Source organism: Chionomys nivalis, chromosome 4 (assembly GCF_950005125.1).
Source record: "Chionomys nivalis chromosome 4, mChiNiv1.1, whole genome shotgun sequence".
In the NCBI taxonomy this organism is placed as follows: Eukaryota; Metazoa; Chordata; class Mammalia; order Rodentia; family Cricetidae; genus Chionomys; species Chionomys nivalis.
This window is the reverse complement of record NC_080089.1, coordinates 28,217,563-28,237,996: the sequence shown is the minus strand read 5'-3', so window position 1 is coordinate 28,237,996 and position 20,434 is coordinate 28,217,563. Positions and strand designations below refer to the sequence as shown.

The 20,434-nt window shown below is 40.9% G+C and overlaps 1 protein-coding gene across 3 annotated transcripts in view; it reads right to left on the bottom strand.

Moving 5' to 3' along the window:
• Positions 1 to 20,434, bottom strand: part of Opcml (opioid binding protein/cell adhesion molecule like) — a 1,138,727-nt gene that overhangs the window by 246,490 nt on the left and 871,803 nt on the right. For all 3 annotated transcript variants that reach the window (XM_057766994.1, XM_057766995.1, XM_057766996.1), the window contains exon 3: positions 16,425 to 16,657. In XM_057766994.1, the coding sequence (XP_057622977.1) occupies positions 16,425 to 16,657 (233 nt within the window). The remainder of the gene's footprint in view (positions 1 to 16,424; positions 16,658 to 20,434) is intronic.

Sequence of the window (20,434 nt, the reverse complement as noted above, 5' to 3'; positions counted from 1 at the left end):
AGAGGAGGTGAGAGGAAAGGGAAGAGGGAGATCAAGGAATGGAATGCGGGATACATAGAAAGATGTAAACATAGAGAATTTCATTTACCGATGTTTGTTTGTTTATTTATTTGTGCTTGTGTGCCTGCATGCTTGTGTATGGGGTAGGCCATTCGTTGATGCTCAAAGGCCAATTTGTGAGAAATCAATTTCCTCCCTCCCACATGTGGGTCCTGGAGAATGAATCAGGTCATCATGCACAGGAGCAGGTCCTTTTACCCACTGAGTCATCTCCCCAGCCACTCCAGGGAGGATTACAGAGGGCACGCTGCACAGAGAAAAACAGTTTTACTGCAGTCTGTTCATCCCAGGATCAGAAGCCAGGAAGGCTATGTCCTAAAGACACACAGACCTGCAATGTTCAGAGCCATGCTTAGGGTCTGGAGGAGTTTTCTTACGCCCAGGATTATTCTTTTCCACTCTTCCACCAGGCTTCCGTGAAGAATGAGCGTGATTATAATTTAAAATCAAGGCTGAATAAATTAAATTTATTTCAGGTTGACTGCTTGCTTTTCTTTAAGCTCATAATTATACATGTTAATTCAAATAACTGTGTAATATTTGGGAGAGGGGAAAATCACAGGAAGAAGAGGTTTGGTACAAAGGAAGAGATGGAAACGGTTTAGTCTCTGAAAAAATTCTGCCCCCTGGTTCTCCCTGCACTGCCCTGCTGTAAACCTTCTACCCAGGAGACAGTGGCCCCCATCCCAGAATGTTTGCTTGAGCACACGCCCTTTCCCATATCACCTTAGAACTTGTTTCCCCATAAACGGCAGCATGTTCCTGCCTGTACACTAACTCCACATTAGCAGTGTGGCAAAGGGACGACATAATACTGGGGGATGCAGAGCAAAAACTACCTAAATTAAGAGGTGCTTGGCCACTTCCCAGCCATCCTAATTCATTCAAATCTCTGCCGACTCCCTGAATCTCAATTTCTTGCTTTATAGAGTGGTGACTCTGTGCTCTGTCTTCCAGGGATTGTAGAAGGAATAATCAAAGGAGATAATGCATGCCAAGTGCCTTGTTGACTGTTTGTGTTTTGATAGCTTTTTCCCTGGTGCCAAAAGCTTAACCCAAATGAATAAATGCAGAGGAGGGAATTTAAACCACTTACTAGCTCTGTCAGCTAGTGCGGTTTCAATTTAAGCCTCGGTTTCTTTATTGGTAAGATATAAAGATGATGCATATTTTTGTGGAGTGGATGCAAAGATCAATTGAGACATGGTTAGTGCAGAATGTAGCCAATGTCAGAATTGACTGGGGCTCCATAGCAGTTGGGTGGGAAGAAAACGAGATTTCTTTACTTGTTAATCCAATGTCAGATGTTAACTGAACAGGCTCCAGGTTAAAACATCCAAAGCCCTTTGTGTATGTAGAAATTGTAGAAGCCTTTTGTAGAGTCTTATACGTGTGAATTTAATAGTGTTCATATTCCTCTGACTCAGTATGCAGGTGTGAGTGTGTTCCTGTGCTGTGTGCATGTGTATGGAGGCCACACTATCTTCCTCAGTTCTCTCCACTTTATATTTTTTGGGGGCAGCATCTCTTACTGTATCTGGAGTGTGTTGATTCAGCAAGAACTGGCCATTAAGCTCGAATACATGCCTGCCTTTTTATGTGGGTGTTGGGGATCTAAACTCCGAGTCCCCTGCTTGCATGGAAAGCACTTCACTGTCTGAGCCATTTCAGCCTAGGGGTCATCCTTTCTAAGCCCATCAATCTAGGCTTTGCAGAAAGCATGCATTCCGTGAAGAGAAATACCTTACAGGCCACCGATTTCCAAGCCAGCTGAGAAAATAGACTGAGAATATCAACACCCCTGAAGCAAAAACAGATCAAATTTCCCTACTGCATCCATTCCCAACAAATAGCAACACCCCAGACCACCAGCCCTCATAGATCTGCTGAGGTTTCAGAATGTTGAGAGTTAATGAAGACTAGAATGACAATTAAATCCTGGATCCCCAAAGGAGGCAGGGTTTTCAGTACTTACATAGGATAAAATGGTAACATTTAAAATGTGTACCCCTGGAGGGATGAGCTACTAGAAAATTAATTATCTTCTTTCTGCCTCTCTCCCAGCCTCTTTGTACCATTTATGGCAGCCTTGGATTTCCTCCCTCACCGCTCACTTTCTTTTGGGAGCTTTGTCCTTAATTTCTAATGGTACAATTCAGTATCAGCAGCAAGAAAGAAACAAAACACAATAATACACAAGGAAAATAAACAAACAGAGAAAAATTTCCACGGATCTAGAGCAGAGAACAAGTAAACGTGGTTAGCAGCAAAGGCATTGGAGTAAGCTGAGAGGCAGATCTTGCATTTGTATTATTGCAGTAACAATAAAGGACCACTGCGGGAAAACCTCTGGTCAAGAGAATAAAATCTCTAACCTAAGTGGAGTACTAACTTTCCTGTTGGGCTGGATCAATCACTGGGCCAATGGCCACCCTAGGGAGGCAGGCTCTCCTGGGATGCCACACTAAAATGATGGGGAGAATAAATAGCTTTTTATGGAGATGTGTACTTTTCCTTCCCAGAATCGCACTCTAGTGCAGTAGCTTATTGTCATGCTGCTCTCTAACTCGGCCCACTTTTCCTCTTTCTACCTCTTTTCTAAGCATGCTTTCCTTAACAGTTTGGGTTTTGTCAACATTTTAGCCTTCTTTATTCTTTCTCTAAGGCCTTCTTCCCTCCATTTAGCTGCTAATCTACCATGTGTCTCATTACCATACCAACTTAACTGGCATGACTGTTTCCTTCTCTCCTCCACTCTTTCCTTAGATAGTGGCTGAAGTTTGCAGCATGTCTGCTCTGGGGTTTTTATTTGCTTTGAATTCCAATAAAAATTGTATTAGCTTCCATTTGAGTCCATTACTGATTTTTCTAAAGAAACTAATAACCCCAAGAGTGGATCCTGATTTCCCTGCATCAGTGCGGTTACGGTTCAAGACCCAGCTCTACTCCTGACTCACTGGGTAGCATAGCAGGTCCCCAACATCCTAACCTATGCTCACCTAATTTGCAAATGGAGATAACAGTCAATGCACTGCTGCTTCCCAGCGTTTATTAGGGGGCATCAAATGAGACAGAGATTATGGGCAAAGAGACAGAGTACAGACAGTCATAGATCAAAAGGAGTAAAGAAAAATAAGCCACATAAAGATGGAAAATTCACAGAGAGTCTGCAATATGTATATTATTATATTTTTGATGGAGGAAGGTCATTGGTTAATTAAAAAAGAAACTCCTTGGCCCTCATAGGTTAGAACATAGGTGCGTGGAGTAAACAGAACAGAATACTGGAAGGAAGAGGAAGTGAGCTCAGATGGCATGCCGCTGTGCTCCTGAGCAGACGCGATGCAGCCAGCCGCCAGGTCAGACATGCTGAATCTTTCTCGGTAAGCACACCTAATGATGCTACGCAGATTATTAGAAATGGGTTAAATTATTACGTGACAATTAGCCTAGAAGAGGCTAGATATAATGGGCCAGGCAGTGTTTAAAAGAATACAGTTTGTGTGTTGCTATTTCGGGGCATAAGCTAGTCAGGCGACCAGGAGCTGGGGTGGCAGGAACACAGCCCACAGCTCCCACTACATATTTTCTTTGAATTTTTTGACTGTGAAGGAGCTAAGTACAGAGAGACATTTCATTGTATGTACTGCAAAGTTAAATCAACATAAAGGTAACTTGACTTCAGAATTTGAGTCTAAGGATATGTTGCTTTGGAAAAGAGGTTCTTCTTTTGCTTTCACAGAGGATGAGAACCTGTGGATTGCTTCCAGACTAATGTGGTTTGATAGACCAAGACTTCCTGAAAGGTCACCTTGAACACCCCTCCAAACATTACTTTGCCCATTAAATGGCAGGAAGCAGTTTAGAGAGTACTACACCCAAATTCCCAAATATTGTTTATAAATGTTTCTTTATATTTAAAGGGGGATATGCTATAGAGATTTGCATTGATATGGATCCTGGTTTATTGATGTGAATTTAAGGTCACTCTTGTTATATGTATATTTCTGTTCTTAATTAAGGTATTGTGATTTTATAGTTCATTTAAAAATGTAATGTATAATTAAGAAATATTGGTTAATAGATAGTCATCTATAATAGTCAAGCTTGTAGTCATGTTAGTTAGATTTTCTAGATGTACAGAGATATATTTCAGATAGATTGGTATTCTTCAAATCTTTCAGAGACCTTCAGAATATGGCATTTAAATGTTTTAAGAAATTAGGACTTTTCATGACAGTGAGACACATCTGCTCCTGGCAGCACCAATTACTTCAAGGGGAAGATGAGCATCAAAGAAGCTACTTATGGTGTTGGTTAGCTATTTGGGCAAGAAACTGCTCTTGCCTGGACTGCTTGATGAAATGGACATGCAGGACCCATAGAGAAATGACTGCTGAACTTGGCTAAAGGTGAGAAGATCCTTTGGGGTTCCTGCTTCATGAAAGAGTCTGCAAGATATTCTGCAGGACACAGAAAAAAGTGATTGACAAACCGCCAATATAGGCAGAACAGTCTTTGAAATTTCCTGCTTTGTGGAAAAGTCTGCTGGATACTATAGGCCTGTAGGATGAAAATGAATGCCCCAATGGTACATAAGAACATTGGGTGACTGTCCATCCAGTGAGATGTCTCTGTCAATTCTAGAGTTTGTGATGGAGTGTAGGGACATAGCCCCACCCATTGGGGGCGTGTTCGCCTCGGGCTAATGTTTACGGATAAATCTGCCGGGCGTGAGCCCAGCAGCCCTTTTTCTTTTGCTCCGCTTTTCCGGTACACCGTGGGAACCTTTGGTCCTGTAAGTTTATTTCCTTATTAAAGCTGTATATATCTATATAATCTGTCTACATTCATTTGCGCCACCACATTTGGCGTCCCAACGTCGGGCTATTTTGCCCCCGACCCGGCACAGGGGGGGCGCAAGCTCCACCTTTCCTGGCTAGTTGCCTGAGTTCAGGAAGGCGATTTACAGCGCGCTCCCTGCTCGCTTTCCCTTCCCCCACTCCAGGCCACTACAGTCGCAGAGCAGCGACCCCCCACAGAGCAGTTAATAGCTCCCTGCTTCTTCCAAACCCTCACTGCCTGATTTAAGTGAAGCACCCGCGGTTTTGAAGTAAAAGCCACCAACCCCTTCCCTTAACAGGCAGTACAATAATTTTTGTTTTGAGTTAATTGTTTCAGACTGGCTCTGGCTTAGACCACGTGGACTCAGGTGCATTTCTTTAGCCACCACTGGCAGGAAAACTTCATTACAGGTACATAATTTTCTTTTATAAATAAGAAAAATGTCTGAAAACATTACCATTCAAGACTTTAACAGCCTTTTCAGTTGTACCATGTGGGAGATTTTACAAGAAGTGTCTGTCAGCCCACAGATATGGATCTTCCTGGGATTCGTAGTTTTCCTTGGTACTGTATGGTTTGATAATAGAAATATGATAAAGTCTTTACGAGACGAGGTTGAACGTTTAAAAACAATTGAGAATGACAACAATCTTCTCAAAAATCAGTTTGAAGTTCTCCAGGCAGAGAACAGATCTTTGTTTAACACAACTCGACAAACTGAAAAAAATTTAGAAGAGGTACAGGCTGATGTTAAGGAGAAATTCATTACTATGGAAGAGGGAACAGCTGATTTGGATCGTAAGCTTCAGTCCCTTTCTGAAACATTAACGGCTGATATTAAGGAGAAATTCATTACTGTGGAAGAAGGAACAGCTGATTTGGATCGTAAGCTTCAGTCCCTTTCAGTAGGAACAGAAACATTAACTGAGAGAATCAAAACTGCTGAATGTGACAATCGGATTTTGTCTAAAGCTTATGACAGATTGACAGAAAGATTATCTATACAAGAAGGCACGGTATATGCTATAAAACTTATGTCCAAAGATGAGACATTATCTCTAATGGACAAACTTCATACTTTAGAATCCTCAATGAAGGCTTTAGAACATAATTCTGGACAGGAGATTCAGACATTAAAGAAGGCAATGGTGAATAGAATTGAAAAGATTGAGGAATTTCTAAATTCTGAGGAAGAAGAGCAAGAGGTAGAAAGGCATATTTTAACTAAATCTGTGGGTAAATCCCTCCGGGACAATTCCCACAAAGCTCTACCTACAGTTCTACCTGCCTTTCCAGTTGTAACAACTGAGAAAGTAGTTGGTTCCAGAAACCCTAGGGTCATCAAGGAAGATACATGGGAACCTGTCCATATGAATGATCTCAAAGAAATTAAACAGGCTGTAATGACTTTTGGTATGAATGCCTCTTTTGTTAAAGAGATGCTAAGATCTTGGGCCACGACGAATAGGGTCACGCCCAATGACTGGTTTCAACTGAGCTCTGCTGTCCTTGAGAGTGGAACGCAATTGAAATGGAAATGCTTATTCAGGCAAGAGGCTAGACTTTTAGAACAGCAGGAAAGAGCAAAGGGAATTGAGATTTCCATAGATCAAATTTTGGGAGAGGGGCTATTTTCTGAGCCTCAGGAACAAGCTAATTTGGATGAAAACATACTCTCCGTGTGTACTACAGCAGCCTTAAGGGCTTGGGACAGGGTGCAAGACCCAGGACAGAGGATGGAATCATTTGTCAGAGTTAAACAGGGTCAGAGAGAACCCTTTAGTGACTTTTTACAAAGAATAACTAAAGCTGTACAAATAGGGATATCTGACCCAGAAGCAAGACGTATAATGATCGAGACTTTGGCTTATGAAAATGCAAATGTGGAATGCAAAAGGATTTTGGGACCTTTAAAGCTCAGATCAGCGCCATTAGAAGAATGGGTCTTGCATACACTAGATGTTGATACATTTGACTATGGCACTGAAGCATGGGTAGAAGAAGCAATTTCCAATGGTAAAAGGAGACATCAGAATACCAAATGTTTTAATTGTGGCAAAATGGGTCATATGAAAAGGAATTGTAGACAACGGATTTTCAGAAATAATAATAATGCATCTTCTAGAAATAACAGAAATAGGAGGACTCAGCCTTCAGGTTTATGTAGAAGATGTGGAAAGGGCAGACACTGGACGAATGAGTGCAGGTCTACAAGAGATAGACAAGGCAACCTGATACAGACGGGAAACGTGAGAGGGGGGGCCTCACAGGCCCCCATGGCAAACATGGTTCAGTCATTTCCAGTTACTACAGAGAACGTGACTCGTCAGGACAATTAGAAAGCCCCATGCCTACTGTTACAAGCAATAATGATCAGAAAGATGAGTTCCGTGTGTTTTGGCAAACTTCTATAAATGACCAAAGACCAAAGCTGAGAGTGTGTGTAAATGGCATTTTTATTACTGGCCTGCTGGACACAGGTGCGGATGTAAGTATCATTACCCCAGAATCTTGGCATCCATATTGGCCTCTTCAGAATGTAAATGTTCAGCTCCTGGGAATTGGAACCCTATCTCGAGTAAGGCAGAGCACGAGATGGGTTGAATGTATAGGTCCAGAGGGACAAATAGGAAAATTAAGGCCATATGTAGCCAATATTGCAATGAATTTATGGGGTCGTGACCTATTACAACAATGGAATACCCAAATTAACATTCCTGCTACTTCTAGAGCCTATATTTCTGGGGATAATATTAAAAGATATTACAAACGGAGAAAACCGGCCATTCGGGCTGTACAAGAACAAGCAATTGATGTCCCTTCAGAGATACCAACAGCATTGCCTTTAAAATGGTTGACTGAGAAACCAATATGGACAAAGCAATGGCCTTTAGCTGAGGAAAAGTTACAGGCTTTAGAACAGTTGGTACAAGAGCAATTAGATGCTGGACATATAGAAGAATCTACCAGCCCTTGGAATTCTCCTGTATTTGTGGTTAAGAAAAAATCAGGTAAATGGAGAATGGTGACAGATCTCAGGGCTATCAACAAGGTTATTCAACCTATGGGCCCTCTGCAATCTGGAATTCCTTTGCCCTCTTTATTGCCAAAAGGATGGCCTCTCATAGTTATTGATTTAAAGGATTGTTTTTTCACTATACCTTTACAAAAAGAAGATAGAGAAAAATTTGCCTTCACAGTGCCTACTTATAATAATTCTCAACCTTCGAGGAGGTACCACTGGGCCGTCCTCCCCCAGGGTATGTTAAATAGCCCCTCCCTGTGCCAATATTTTGTGAATCAACCATTGCAAATAATACGCAAGAAATTTCCCAAATCGATAGTATATCATTACATGGACGACATTTTGTTATCCGATTCAAACATGGATACCTTGAACAGACTGTTTGAAGAAATAAAAATACTTTTACCAAAATGGGGATTGCAAATTGCTCCTGAAAAGATTCAGAAGGGAGATTCTGTTAATTATTTAGGTTATAAAATAGGTTTACAAAAAATTAAGACACAAAAGGCACAAATTCGGAGAGATCGCCTACGGACTCTTAATGACTTTCAAAGACTATTAGGGGACATTTCCAGTCTACGGCCAGCTATTGGGATAACACCTGATCTAATAATTCATTTGAACAAAACCTTGGATGGTGACAAAGATTTAAACAGTCCCAGAGAATTAACAGCTGAAGCAGAAAAAGAACTGACGATGATTGAGGAAAAATTACAACAGGCACATGTGGACAGGGTAAATCCAGAGCTCGACTGTATTCTCGTCATACTACCATCAAAAATTTCCCCTACAGGAATTTTAATGCAGAGAGATTATATTATCTTGGAATGGATCTTTTTACCACATAAACCAAGTAAGAAACTGAAAACTTATGTAGAAAAAGTCTCTGAGTTAATTATAAAAGGCAAGTTGAGACTTCGTCAACTAGCAGGCATAGACCCAGCAGAAATTATAGTGCCTTTCACTGCTGATGAACTAAAGAAATTATGGGAAGATAATGAACCATGGCAAAGAGCTTGTGCTAATTTCTTGGGAGACATTAATAACAACTATCCAAAAAGCAAGAGGCTTAACTTCATAAAGAGAACTTCTTCGATCCTTCCTCGAATCGTCCGTGATACTCCAATAACTGGAGCCCGTACGTTCTATACTGATGCCAATAAATCAGGGAAGGCAGGTTACAAATCAGAAGACTTGGGTAAGGTGGAACAAAGTCCTTATGATTCTGTCCAGAAGGCAGAATTATATGCCATTCTTATGGTGCTAAGGGATTTTAAAGAACCTATTAATGTAGTTACTGATTCACAATATGCAGAAAGAGTTATTTTACATATTGAAACTGCTGAATTTATACCTGATGATACAGAACTAACCTCTTTGTTTATCCAGGTGCAAGATTTGATTAGGAACAGGCTTTGCCCTATGTACATAACACACATCCGATCCCATACGGGTCTGCCAGGTCCTCTAGCACAAGGTAATGCAGAAATTGATCAATTATTGATTGGTAGTGTGCTACAAGCCTCTGAATTTCATAAAAAACATCATGTTAATAGCAAAGGTTTGAAGAAAGAGTTTTCTATTACATGGCAACAAGCTAGGGAGATTGTAAAGAAATGCCCTACTTGCTCTTTCTATAACCAAACGCCACTGCCTGCAGGGGCTAATCCAAAGGGCACCCAAAGGAATGAAATCTGGCAGATGGATGTGTTCCACTTTGCAGAATTTGGCAAATTAAAATATGTTCATCACACCATTGACACGTATTCAGGCTTTCAGTGGGCAACGGCCTTAAGTTCAGAAAAAGCTGATTCAGTTATCACTCATTTATTAGAAGTCATGGCTATCATGGGTATACCTACACAAATAAAGACAGATAATGGTCCTGCTTATGTCTCTAGGAAAATGAAACGGTTTTTTGATTATTACAATATCAAGCATGTTACAGGTATACCATACAATCCTACAGGTCAAGCAGTCATAGAAAGATCAAATCGAACTATAAAGGATATGTTGAACAAACAGAAAGGGGTGGAAAACACCCTCAGAAATAGGTTACATAATGCTTTGTTAACCTTGAATTTCCTCAACGCTAATGAGAAGGGAACATCGGCTGCAGAAAGACATTGGATAATGGAAAAGTCTACTGAACTAAATCAACCAGTTTATTTCAAGGACGTGCTGACCTCACAATGGAAGCCAGGAGATGTGCTGCGTTGGGGAAGGGGATTTGCTCTTGTCTCCACAGGTGAGGAAAAATTGTGGATTCCAACAAAATTGATAAAGGTTCGTTTTGATGAAGAGAAGCCAGTTGGGAAAGATAAATAACAATTCAATCACATGGATGGCAATCATACTGATGGTAAGTAATACAGATAGGTTGGGGGTAGGGTTCTCTTCTTATCTCCACAGGAAAATATCCATCTTCAAAGAATTTAAGGTACCCCTAATATTTAATTACTGATGGAGGGACTTGTTCTGTAAGTATTAATTTATATATATATATATATATATATATATATATATATATATATATATGTCTTAAACTTTCTTTGCTTTTCCTCATATCTGTGTCTTTCTTTATATGTCAGTATATGTCCTTGTTGTTAATGTTTAAATTTCCCATAACAAGCAACAAATTTTCCTACAGTAATCTTTGAAGTTTCCAGGATGAAGATGGGGCCCCACAACATCAACTTCATCTGGTTTTTATGACGTCATGATTTTTTTTTAAAGCGCTAATATTAGACCTGTTTTTTGGTACCAACTACAAGAGACAATTTTGAATGGTGCACATTTTTGACAACACTCTGGTCGGACCTTCTCAAAACGCTCTGAGACTAGTTATAATTTTCTTAGGTCAAAGGTTAATTTGGGAATTTTACCATCATTTGCTTTCACAGGACCCCCTAAGAAGAACGTCGCCCCCATGTCAGCTAGAAGCAATCTTAGAGGACGACATCCCCTCTCCCAACAGAGTTTGCCCTCAGGGTTGGGGACATCTTTTAATGGTTGGTTTAGGGTTGAGGGGATGGGGTGATTTTTTTTTTTTTGAAAAAAAAAAAAGAAGAAGAGGAAAAGAAGGGGGTAACTGGTTTTTTGGGATGATTGGTATTTGTGAATTACTGTTTATAGAAAATTGTACTGGTACTGTTTCTTGTATACTGATATGTTGAATATTGAATGTGAGTGTTCCTACCTCTACTTTTGTATGAGTATGCTTATAACTTTGTCTATATTGTATTGATACATCTACCATATTACATTGTACATTTCTACCTCTGATACTATGACATTGTTTACAGTTGAAGATCATTGTCTTCATATATTGCACAGTTGTTTATTCTTTTAGTCTTCAAAGTTAGATAGGTATTGAGAATTATATGTTTGTCATATTTATTTTTAAGTTTATCAGGTCTTTTAGTTACATAGAGATTATATTTAGTATAGATAGTATGATCTTCAGCCTCTTCGAAGAGCTGTAGAAAATGGCCTTTAATCTAACCTAAAATTTCTATGCCAAAGAGACACAATTACTCCTGGCAACACCACTCTACTCCCGAGAGAACGTTGAGCACCAAAGACACTCCACTGGGAGCTTGTCTTCTTGGCAGAACTGGCCTTTGGGTTAAGAAAAGCCCATACCTCAACTTCTGACAAAGATACAGAATATCCCTAAGTGGATGAAACAGGATTGTCTTATCTTGCCAAGACAGGGTAGGATAGTCCTAAGAAAGTTCCTTGCCTTTAATAATGGTATGCCAGTTATGTTAGGCCTTAGCCAAAGTTGGTTGACTCAACATTGCAAACGAGACTTTGGGTGATTGCCCAGGTAGTCAGTTGTCTCTGTCAATTGTTGCACATTTTTGGATATCTCTCGATTGTTAAGTAATATTTATTCCCTTCTCAGATCTTTGACGGAGTTGAAGATTATATAATTGTAGTTACTCTCTATGTTATTTAGACTCCTTGAGATAGAATGTTTAGCAAAAGTTTTGTTCTCAATATTGTTTGTTATATTTATTATTTGTTATTATTGTATATAGTTGTATTTGGTTTGGTTCTATCTTATTTAGACAAAAGGGGGAGATGTAGGGACATAGCCCCACCCATTGGGGGCGTGTTCGCCTCGGGATAAATCTGCCGGGCGTGAGCCCAGCAGCCCTTTTTCTTTTGCTCCGCTTTTCCGGTACACCGCGGGAACCTTTGGTCCTGTAAGTTTATTTCCTTATTAAAGCTGTATATATCTATATAATCTGTCTACATTCATTTGCGCCACCACAATGGAGTTGAAGAATAAAGAGAAAGTAGATATAGTTTTTGTTAATTATGATACAAGATAAAGTAGATATAAATATTGTAACTGCAATTCTCATTTGATAGCTGTTTTATTATGTGTAATTTTACTATGTTAAAGTTAAAGAATTCCTTTTTATTTAAATGAAAAGGGGAGGTGATGTGTGATTTCCCTCTGTATGTTGTGACTACCATTAATGAATAATGAAACTGCTTTGGACCTATAGCAGAGCAAAACTTAGGCAGGGAAAACTGAAGTGAATGTTGGGAGAAAGAAGGGCAGAGTCAGAGAGAAGCCATGTAGCCCTGCCAGAGACAGATGCTGACTGTTGCCGGCCACATGGTGATACACAGATTACTAGAAATGGGCTAAATTAAGATGGAAGAGTTAGCCAATGAGATGTTAGAGCTAATGGGCCAAGCAGTGATTTACAAAATAGTTTCTGTGTGATTATTTCAGGGCTAAGTGGCCAGGAACTAACTAGCTGCCTTATTCCTACAGGCATCCTTGAACAATACTAAATACGTGTGTGGAATCTGTGGCATCCTTATTATGACACACTTCTTAGCTTGTCATAGTCTAACCTTCTCCTCCAGGGAACTTTCTCCATCACTATTCATTGAAACTCATCAGACAATGCTTGGCTTACTTCCCACTCCTGTCTGCTTAGAGAGGATTCAGGACCCCTCCCCAGCCCTGTCTGCTTGGAGAGGCTTCAGAATCCCTTGTTCAGATGCTGGTAGAGTTGCTGACTCACCTTGCAGATAAACACCCCCGAGTGCCTGTAATGCCTCAGTGTGCTAGTTGATGGGGTTGGAGATAAAGAAGTCATGATTCCCATCCTCTAGGAACAGTTAGCCTTAGCAGCTCAGCTACCATCAAGCTAGTGAACCCCTGACATGACAGAATTTCAGACAATGGTATTAAGCTACAACTCCACCTTTGTGCTATCACATCTATGTGATGCTGCTCTTTCAGAATCCCACAGCCTTTTACCTCCGCAGTTTCTTTCAAGACCACCATCATGTCCCCAAACTCAAAAATACAGGTATTCTCATTTATCCCTCCTCATTCAAGGCATGGAGGATCAATTCTCACCATTGCTCTCGGCAATATCTCTTAGGTGCCTCTCTGTTTCTCCAGGCAGGTCCACAGTCCAAGCTCAAGACACTGATTTGGATACTGGATGCAGCCTGTAGCCTCTCCTTGTTCCTCTGTGCTATCCCCCAAGCTCCCACAGTAAATCCTTGACCACCTTGCCAAGTGAGTTTTCCTGCTGTGACTAACCTGACCCAACAGTCACAATTCCTCACTGTTCTGGGCTTCTTTTTGCACTCCTTACACAGTCAAGATGACATTATTACACAGGCTTATGTAGTGACATAAAATAAACCCCTCAGTGGCCAAGAAGTACCCGGGGAACAATGGTTGCATTTTAATGAAAGTGGTTTATAAACAGGTAGCCTTGGGAACCAGTCCCATCTGACATGTGGCAAAAGGTGCCGTTTACAATAGTCTAGAAAGCATCAAGAACCACGGCAGAGCATCTCTTGGGCTTGGACATAGCTGAAGGAAAAATAGCCAAACAAACAACAACAAACCAAAGCTAGAAGCTGCATGGGATGACTTTCCTTCTTGCTAATGGCATCCAATTCACAGCAGTAATGAGATATTAATATTGCCAAATAGACAGAAGATAAATATTTTTTTTAGAAAAAAACAGACAAGTTGCATCTCGGAAATTTTTCAGTTTTTCTTATTGCAAAATCAATACCCATCAGCAGTTTAAAATTAAAGGCAAGATTAGGCCTCAGTTTTCTACATGCCTTATTGTATTCCAAAAGCTTTCTACTCAGTCAGATAAATCTTCTTTAAGAGGATTAGGAAACTTTCATTATCTTTATCTAACCTGAACTAACACCAAGTCTGAAAAATTAATCTATGGACTGGACAAAAGCTGATGACTGCTGGGAAGAGAGAGGACCTTGGCTCTGTCTCACTGAGTAGTGAGAGCAACAGGGTTGCTGCATCTGCCCCCTGAGGATTTTACATTGCTCACCAGTGTACATAGGCCATGGATGTGGAGAATGGGAGGAACTGACTTCCAAGATAGGAGAAACTGTAGCCCCTGTGCCCCAATTCTCACACTGTCCATGAATGCTGCCTGCCCACACCAGGTGACATTATAGGCTTCCATACCATACTCCAGGAATCACCCAAAGTGCATTGCAGAGGCATCATCCCTGAGAGCACTTTCTGTGAGCTTCATGTGTGCAGTCTCGGTTCTTACATGCTTACATATTTGTCTCATCCTGTTGATGCCGACAGTCTGGGTCTGTCTCCATACAGCACCTGATAACTTTCTTTTCATTTCGGTGCCACACCCTCTGGATGTGAAGACCACTGTGCTTTGCAGGTTTTGGAGGTGCCACCTTCAAGACTGAGAATCTTAGCTCCTGTGGAATCAAGCCCACGTGGCAAGCAGGTATTAGGACATTCCAACCCATCTTCAATCACTAATCTTAACCAATTCGTCCACTACCCTTTGAGAAGGGACATGTCCATGCCTTCAGTTCCAGATAGCAACCAATCTTGAATCTCTTAGCAGTGATTCTTACCCAATCACCTGTCCTCGGGGTGGGACACATAGGTTGAAACCAGCAACATCTGTAAATGCCCATTCCATGACAGGCCCTTTAGAATCTCTGAAATCATAAGGAGTAGAGATAAGAACTAACAGATTGGACAGAAGCCAAACTTTAGTATTGTGTCTCTCAGAAGAGCTACTGAGGATGACAAATATGATTAGACCTATCTCTGGCCCAATATATCTATTGCACAGTGTCCCCAGAGGTAGACATGGATGCTGAGCTGGTAATGGCTGCTCTGTCGAAAAGAAAGAATGGACATATGAAATGGTCTTTGTGACTGAGTGTGAAGAGATAATAAGTCTCATTTACTGTGGTCTATGAAATCAACAGAAATGAGTTACATCTTATTTTGCAATCTAAAAGTAAAAAGGAAATCAATAATATCTATTGAGTCTATGGCAGATGGAATCTGATAAACTGAAGTTAATAATAACCAAATGATGCACAGGCCCCTTTCTGAGAGCTCGGAGGATGTCTCTAAGATATTAGCTGTATGCTTTGAGAGAGGATAACCTAAGCTTCTCAGCTGGTAGAGGAAAGATGGGCTGTTGGGTGATGGAGCTCTTCTGTTTGAAAATCCATTCTTACCATAATAACATAGTGCTTAAACTGTGATGGCAACTGGGATAGTTCAAAATAAGTTGACTTTGCTTGTTTGCCTTGCCTCAACATGGTCTTCAAATTTGTGTGACTGCTATCTGCAGGTCTTTTTAATTTAATATTTTGTATCTGACATCTGAGATAATTTATTTTTAGTTCAAGAGTATGATCAAGCCGGGCGGGTGTGGTGCACGCCTTTAATCCCAGCACTCGGGAGGCAGAGGCAGGCAGATCTCTGTGAGTTCGAGACCAGCCTGGTCTACAAGAACTAGTTCCAGGACAGGCTCCAAAAAAAAAAAAAAAAAAAAAAAAAAAAGAGTATGATCAAAATTAATAACCATCAAAACACATTTGATACTATACCTGTACTAAACTAACTCAGATTTTTTTTTTTGAAGAATGGATGGTGATACTGAAGCATCCTTTCAGCTCCTTTTAATTGTATGAATTTATTTCCAATTGTATGCATTTATTTCCAACATTGACCAGGAGATATCATTCTTGTAAGGTCTCTCTTGGCTCCACCTTGGGACTGTAAGTATAAATTTAGCAGGAATGCCAAAGAGGACCTAACTGATTAGAACTCAGTGTCATTTCTAGAGCACACGTGGCCAGCTTCACTTCAATATCAGCCTTTTATTATGAAACAAGCCTTAGAGAAATAAAGGCCTCTGTGATTAATACTGCATTTATCTGTGTTTGAATCCTGTGTCAGCTTCAAATGCTAAGTTTCTTAAGAAAGTTCAACCTTATATGCACAAAGGCTCCCTGGTGAGAACAAAGGGCTAGAGAAATAAAGAAAAAAAATTGAAAAACTAGAAGATTTGCAATTCTTAACCTGTGGATTTAATAGAGGAAAGTGACCTTTTGTATCTTTATTCATAAGCACAAAGACCAAGGTCCATTTCCAAAAGGAACACCAGGCCCAGGACCAGCTGTAACTTACCTTGTACTATGAGGTGGACCCGGGAGGTTTTGGGGTGATTGTCTGTCTGCACCGAGCAAGTGTATGGACCTTCATCATATACATCCACATTCTGGATCATGATACTGTATTGGGTAGGTGTGTTGACCAAGATGATCACTCGAGGGTCTATGGACCACTTGTCATTCCCAGCATAGAGGATTGTGCTGCGGTTTAGCCAGGCTACCCTGGTGACCCGATCATCTATGGTACACCTGTGAGGGATGTGGGGATAGGGTAGAGAAAGGAGGAAGAATAGAGGTGAGAAGGAAATAGGGAGGGAGCGAAGGAGAGAGGGAGAGAGAGGAGAGACAGAGTGGTTATACATGAGCTCTTATATGGCAAGGCAGAAATTAAACAGCAACAATACTAAAAGAAGACAATCAATTATTAATGTAACTTTGTGAACACAAGGCAAGAGAGGCTTGAATCATCCAGAAGAAGCCATGATACAAAATCATTTCTCCTTGATTTAGGAACATATTATGTGAATATCTTGCCTGCACATTGCTTTTCCTCTTATTTTACCCTCAGGCTTATATGAAAATTAGTTTATATTTCTTGAGCACATTTACCACATTCACAGTAGCAAAGACCCAGAGGCAAAAGGGACAGAAAGTAGATCAGTATTTCAAATAGGTCACTGATAATCCATGAGTAAATACTTAACTTGTAGTTAATCAAGACTTGAACTTATTTACCTCAGACCTCCCAGGTAATGGTAATCTCCTTGTGCCCCTAAGCTCCACAAAGCCTGCAAAGATGGGTAAAATTCACCTCAGAAAACCAGAACTTTCTCAGGTGCTCCCAGCTACTTCTGAAGATTGCAGAGGAGGCAAGATTCCCAGCAGGGCCATTCTGTACCCCTGCCTCACTCCCATGAATGCAGCCTGCAATCACAGAGAGCCCTTCAGCCAGTCTCCTCAGCCATGACAGTCTGGGAATGCAAATGACAATTGCTTGTTGCTGTGTATAATCTGCAGCCACCCATGCTCAAGGGAGAGCCAAATGTGCCTGCAGCTGGGGATGGACATTGGCAGATGTGCCCCAGGAGCTGGGAACCTGAGAAGAGATACAGAAGGACCCAGAGTGCAATGTGCTCTGAAGGGTTAGAGATGTGCACACCCACAACCTATTGCTGCAAACCCACATAAGAGATTGGCAGCAGAGCTGATGCCCTGGCATCGACAAGAGACAGGTGGGTCTTAACGTCCAGGTAAGAGCAAGACTTCCCACACAGTCTGACTAGGGCTGGGTGGGCCGCAGAGGTGCTCCAAGCAGGTTGAAGACACAGCTGGGCTCCTAAGAACAGAGGTTGGCTAAGAGACCAACCTGCGAAGTTCAGGAACCACAAATGAATGCAGGTGACAAAGAGCAGCTGAAGATGCTAACTTTCATCTGGGGCAGCTTTATAACCTTCGGTGTAGCTGTAAATTGATTTAGTTAAACTGTAGCTTCAAGTAATTCACTTTTGGACTATAGAAAATAATTCACTTTAAAATAAAGCTTCCAGGGAACTTCTTTGATGGGGACTGAGAATCTGTGTGTGTTCAGTGGAATTTGAACACTGTAGTGATTGATAATCACGATAATCCACCTTCAAAATTCATGAGCAAGCTCTTCTCTAAAAGTCATAAGTATATATTGTTCCTTTTTGAACTTGAGGTTATCCTTCCATTATACGTCCTCAGCAGGATGCATTTTATGCTTGAAAACATTTTATTGATCACCTATCATATTTATCTGTAAGAAAATATATAGAGATTGCATTTCAAATTTCTTTTATGTCCTTTGGCTATAAAAATCTAAGTAATAATATTTGCTTTTAAAATGACTTATCACCACAAATGTAAAATTGGCAAAACAATATAGATATCTTGCACATTTTAAGTAATAATTAACCATAAAAAGTTAACTTGGGTTGTAAATATGGAGCTTAATCACATGGGTAAGCCTGTTTTTCATACCACAAATTAAGAAATCATTTACTTCTATAATGAGTTAACATTAGGATTCATTCTATTCTACTCTTGCTTTTAAGGAAACCTTGTTCACATAAACACAGAAATGGCAATAAAAATCTCCAATAGCAATGACACTGAATTCTCTGAATGCCTTCCAAGATATATGGCAAAAACTGCACAGTAATATAGCTTCAAAAATTATTTTGATACTCTCACGGCTGACAGTTCAATTAGTTCCTCCTTCAATTTCTTTTAAAGCAATGAATTGAAAAAATATCTGATTTGCAGTGGGGTTTGTAACCCAATACCACATTCACTCAGTTTCTCAGTACCTGTGTAAAGTGTACAGATAGCATCTTACCAGGGCTTATCCAATGGCTGTTAATGACATGTTCTTCTTTCCCTAGAAACATCTGGCTTAACTCACTGTGCTCAAAAATACTGTTTTCATATGTTAAGTCATACCGTCGTCTATGAAAACCGTCTCTTTGAGCTCTGGCTCAAGGGCAGAGGACTCAAGATGCTGCTAGGAATTTGCCACTGCTGTGGGAATGAGACTTCCCTGCTTTACTACGGTGGGGCCCTTTCTGAAGGTTAAGATAATGCTGGTAAGATGACAGCAAGATAATGGAGTTATAGGGAAATACTGTCTCCTGGATGATTGTGACGGGGGCATGCTCAGAAGAGAAGTGGTCCAACGTTAGGTGCTTTCTCAAGCAGAGCAGATGGAGAGAATCAACATCTTGAAATCCATTTCCTCAAAACCTATTATTGACTTCATCCGGGACTGGCAACTGCAGACTGAATATGCACGCAGCCCCGGCAAATGGTCCCAGCTGCAGCAGAAAAGTGTGGTTTGATATTTATTAATCCAAACCCATCCTTTCAGGGAAGAGCACAACCCAAGTATCCTTAGAAGGGTCTAGTGCCCTCAGGTAGATACATCCTGCTCGTCTGTCTTACTTGCTCTTTAGCTGGGCCTCATTAGTGGATAAGAGGTACAAACAAAAAGGAGCATCTGTGGAAAGTCCGAGAAAGCAGCTTTCAGAACCTACGAGCAGCAGAGAAACTCAGTTGGCTGGTGGGACTGGCAGAGGAGAGCAGTCTTCTGCATGACGGCTCTTGGCTCCTGGCTCCTGATTCCTGGTTTCCTCCTAGCACCATATGACTCTGCTCTGCCTGCTCCTCTGAACAGCAGGATAAAACACTCAGGAAGGATGTGAGCAGTGTGCTCCAGTGATCTTCAAAACCTGGGCTCTTTCCCTGCTCTTTGAGGCAATGTGCTGGACCCTCTTTAACGAGAAGCCCAGAAGGGAGCATGTTTGATGTCAAATAAGAGTGAGCCAGTAGGCAAGGTGAGGAAGGTTAATGACAACTTTCTGATGCCTTGAGAATTCCTAAACATGTAAAATCTTCACAATCCAAGCCAGCCCTACCTATTAGTCCCCGGTGGAATAGAACTCATTGCAGCTGGGCTGCAAATGGTCCCTAACAGCAGAACTTTTTGGCTGTTCCTCCAGGAGCACTTGGGAGAACTTCTCATGTATTGCATCCATTCCAAACAACATCCTTTAAGAAACCATTTACATTATCCATAGTTCACAGGTAAGCAAGCCGTGGCATAGTGATACTCAGTCACTAGTTTCAGAGAAGAGCTAGGCCAATGAAAGCAGATGACTCACACTCAGGCAGTCAGTGATGGGTATCCTCATAGGACTAAAGCCAGAAGCATTTGGCTGGCTGTATTTAATCACAGTTGCATAAATCTACAGCACTTAATTTTTTCATAAATGACAAAATAATTTAAAAGGAAAGGAAAGCCACTTAGTATCATCTTTTTCAAGTCCTAAAGCCACTGGTAGTGTGAGGAAAGTGGATAGAAATAAGAATCAGGGTGAGCCAAGAAATGCCTGCAAGGCACCTTGGGGATTGGGAGGCAAATGTTGTTCTCCAAGTTCCACTGAGTCTGAAACAGGAATTACGAGGGTTGGGTTTTTCTTAGTATTCTTTCTTTTGTTTCTCGTTTTC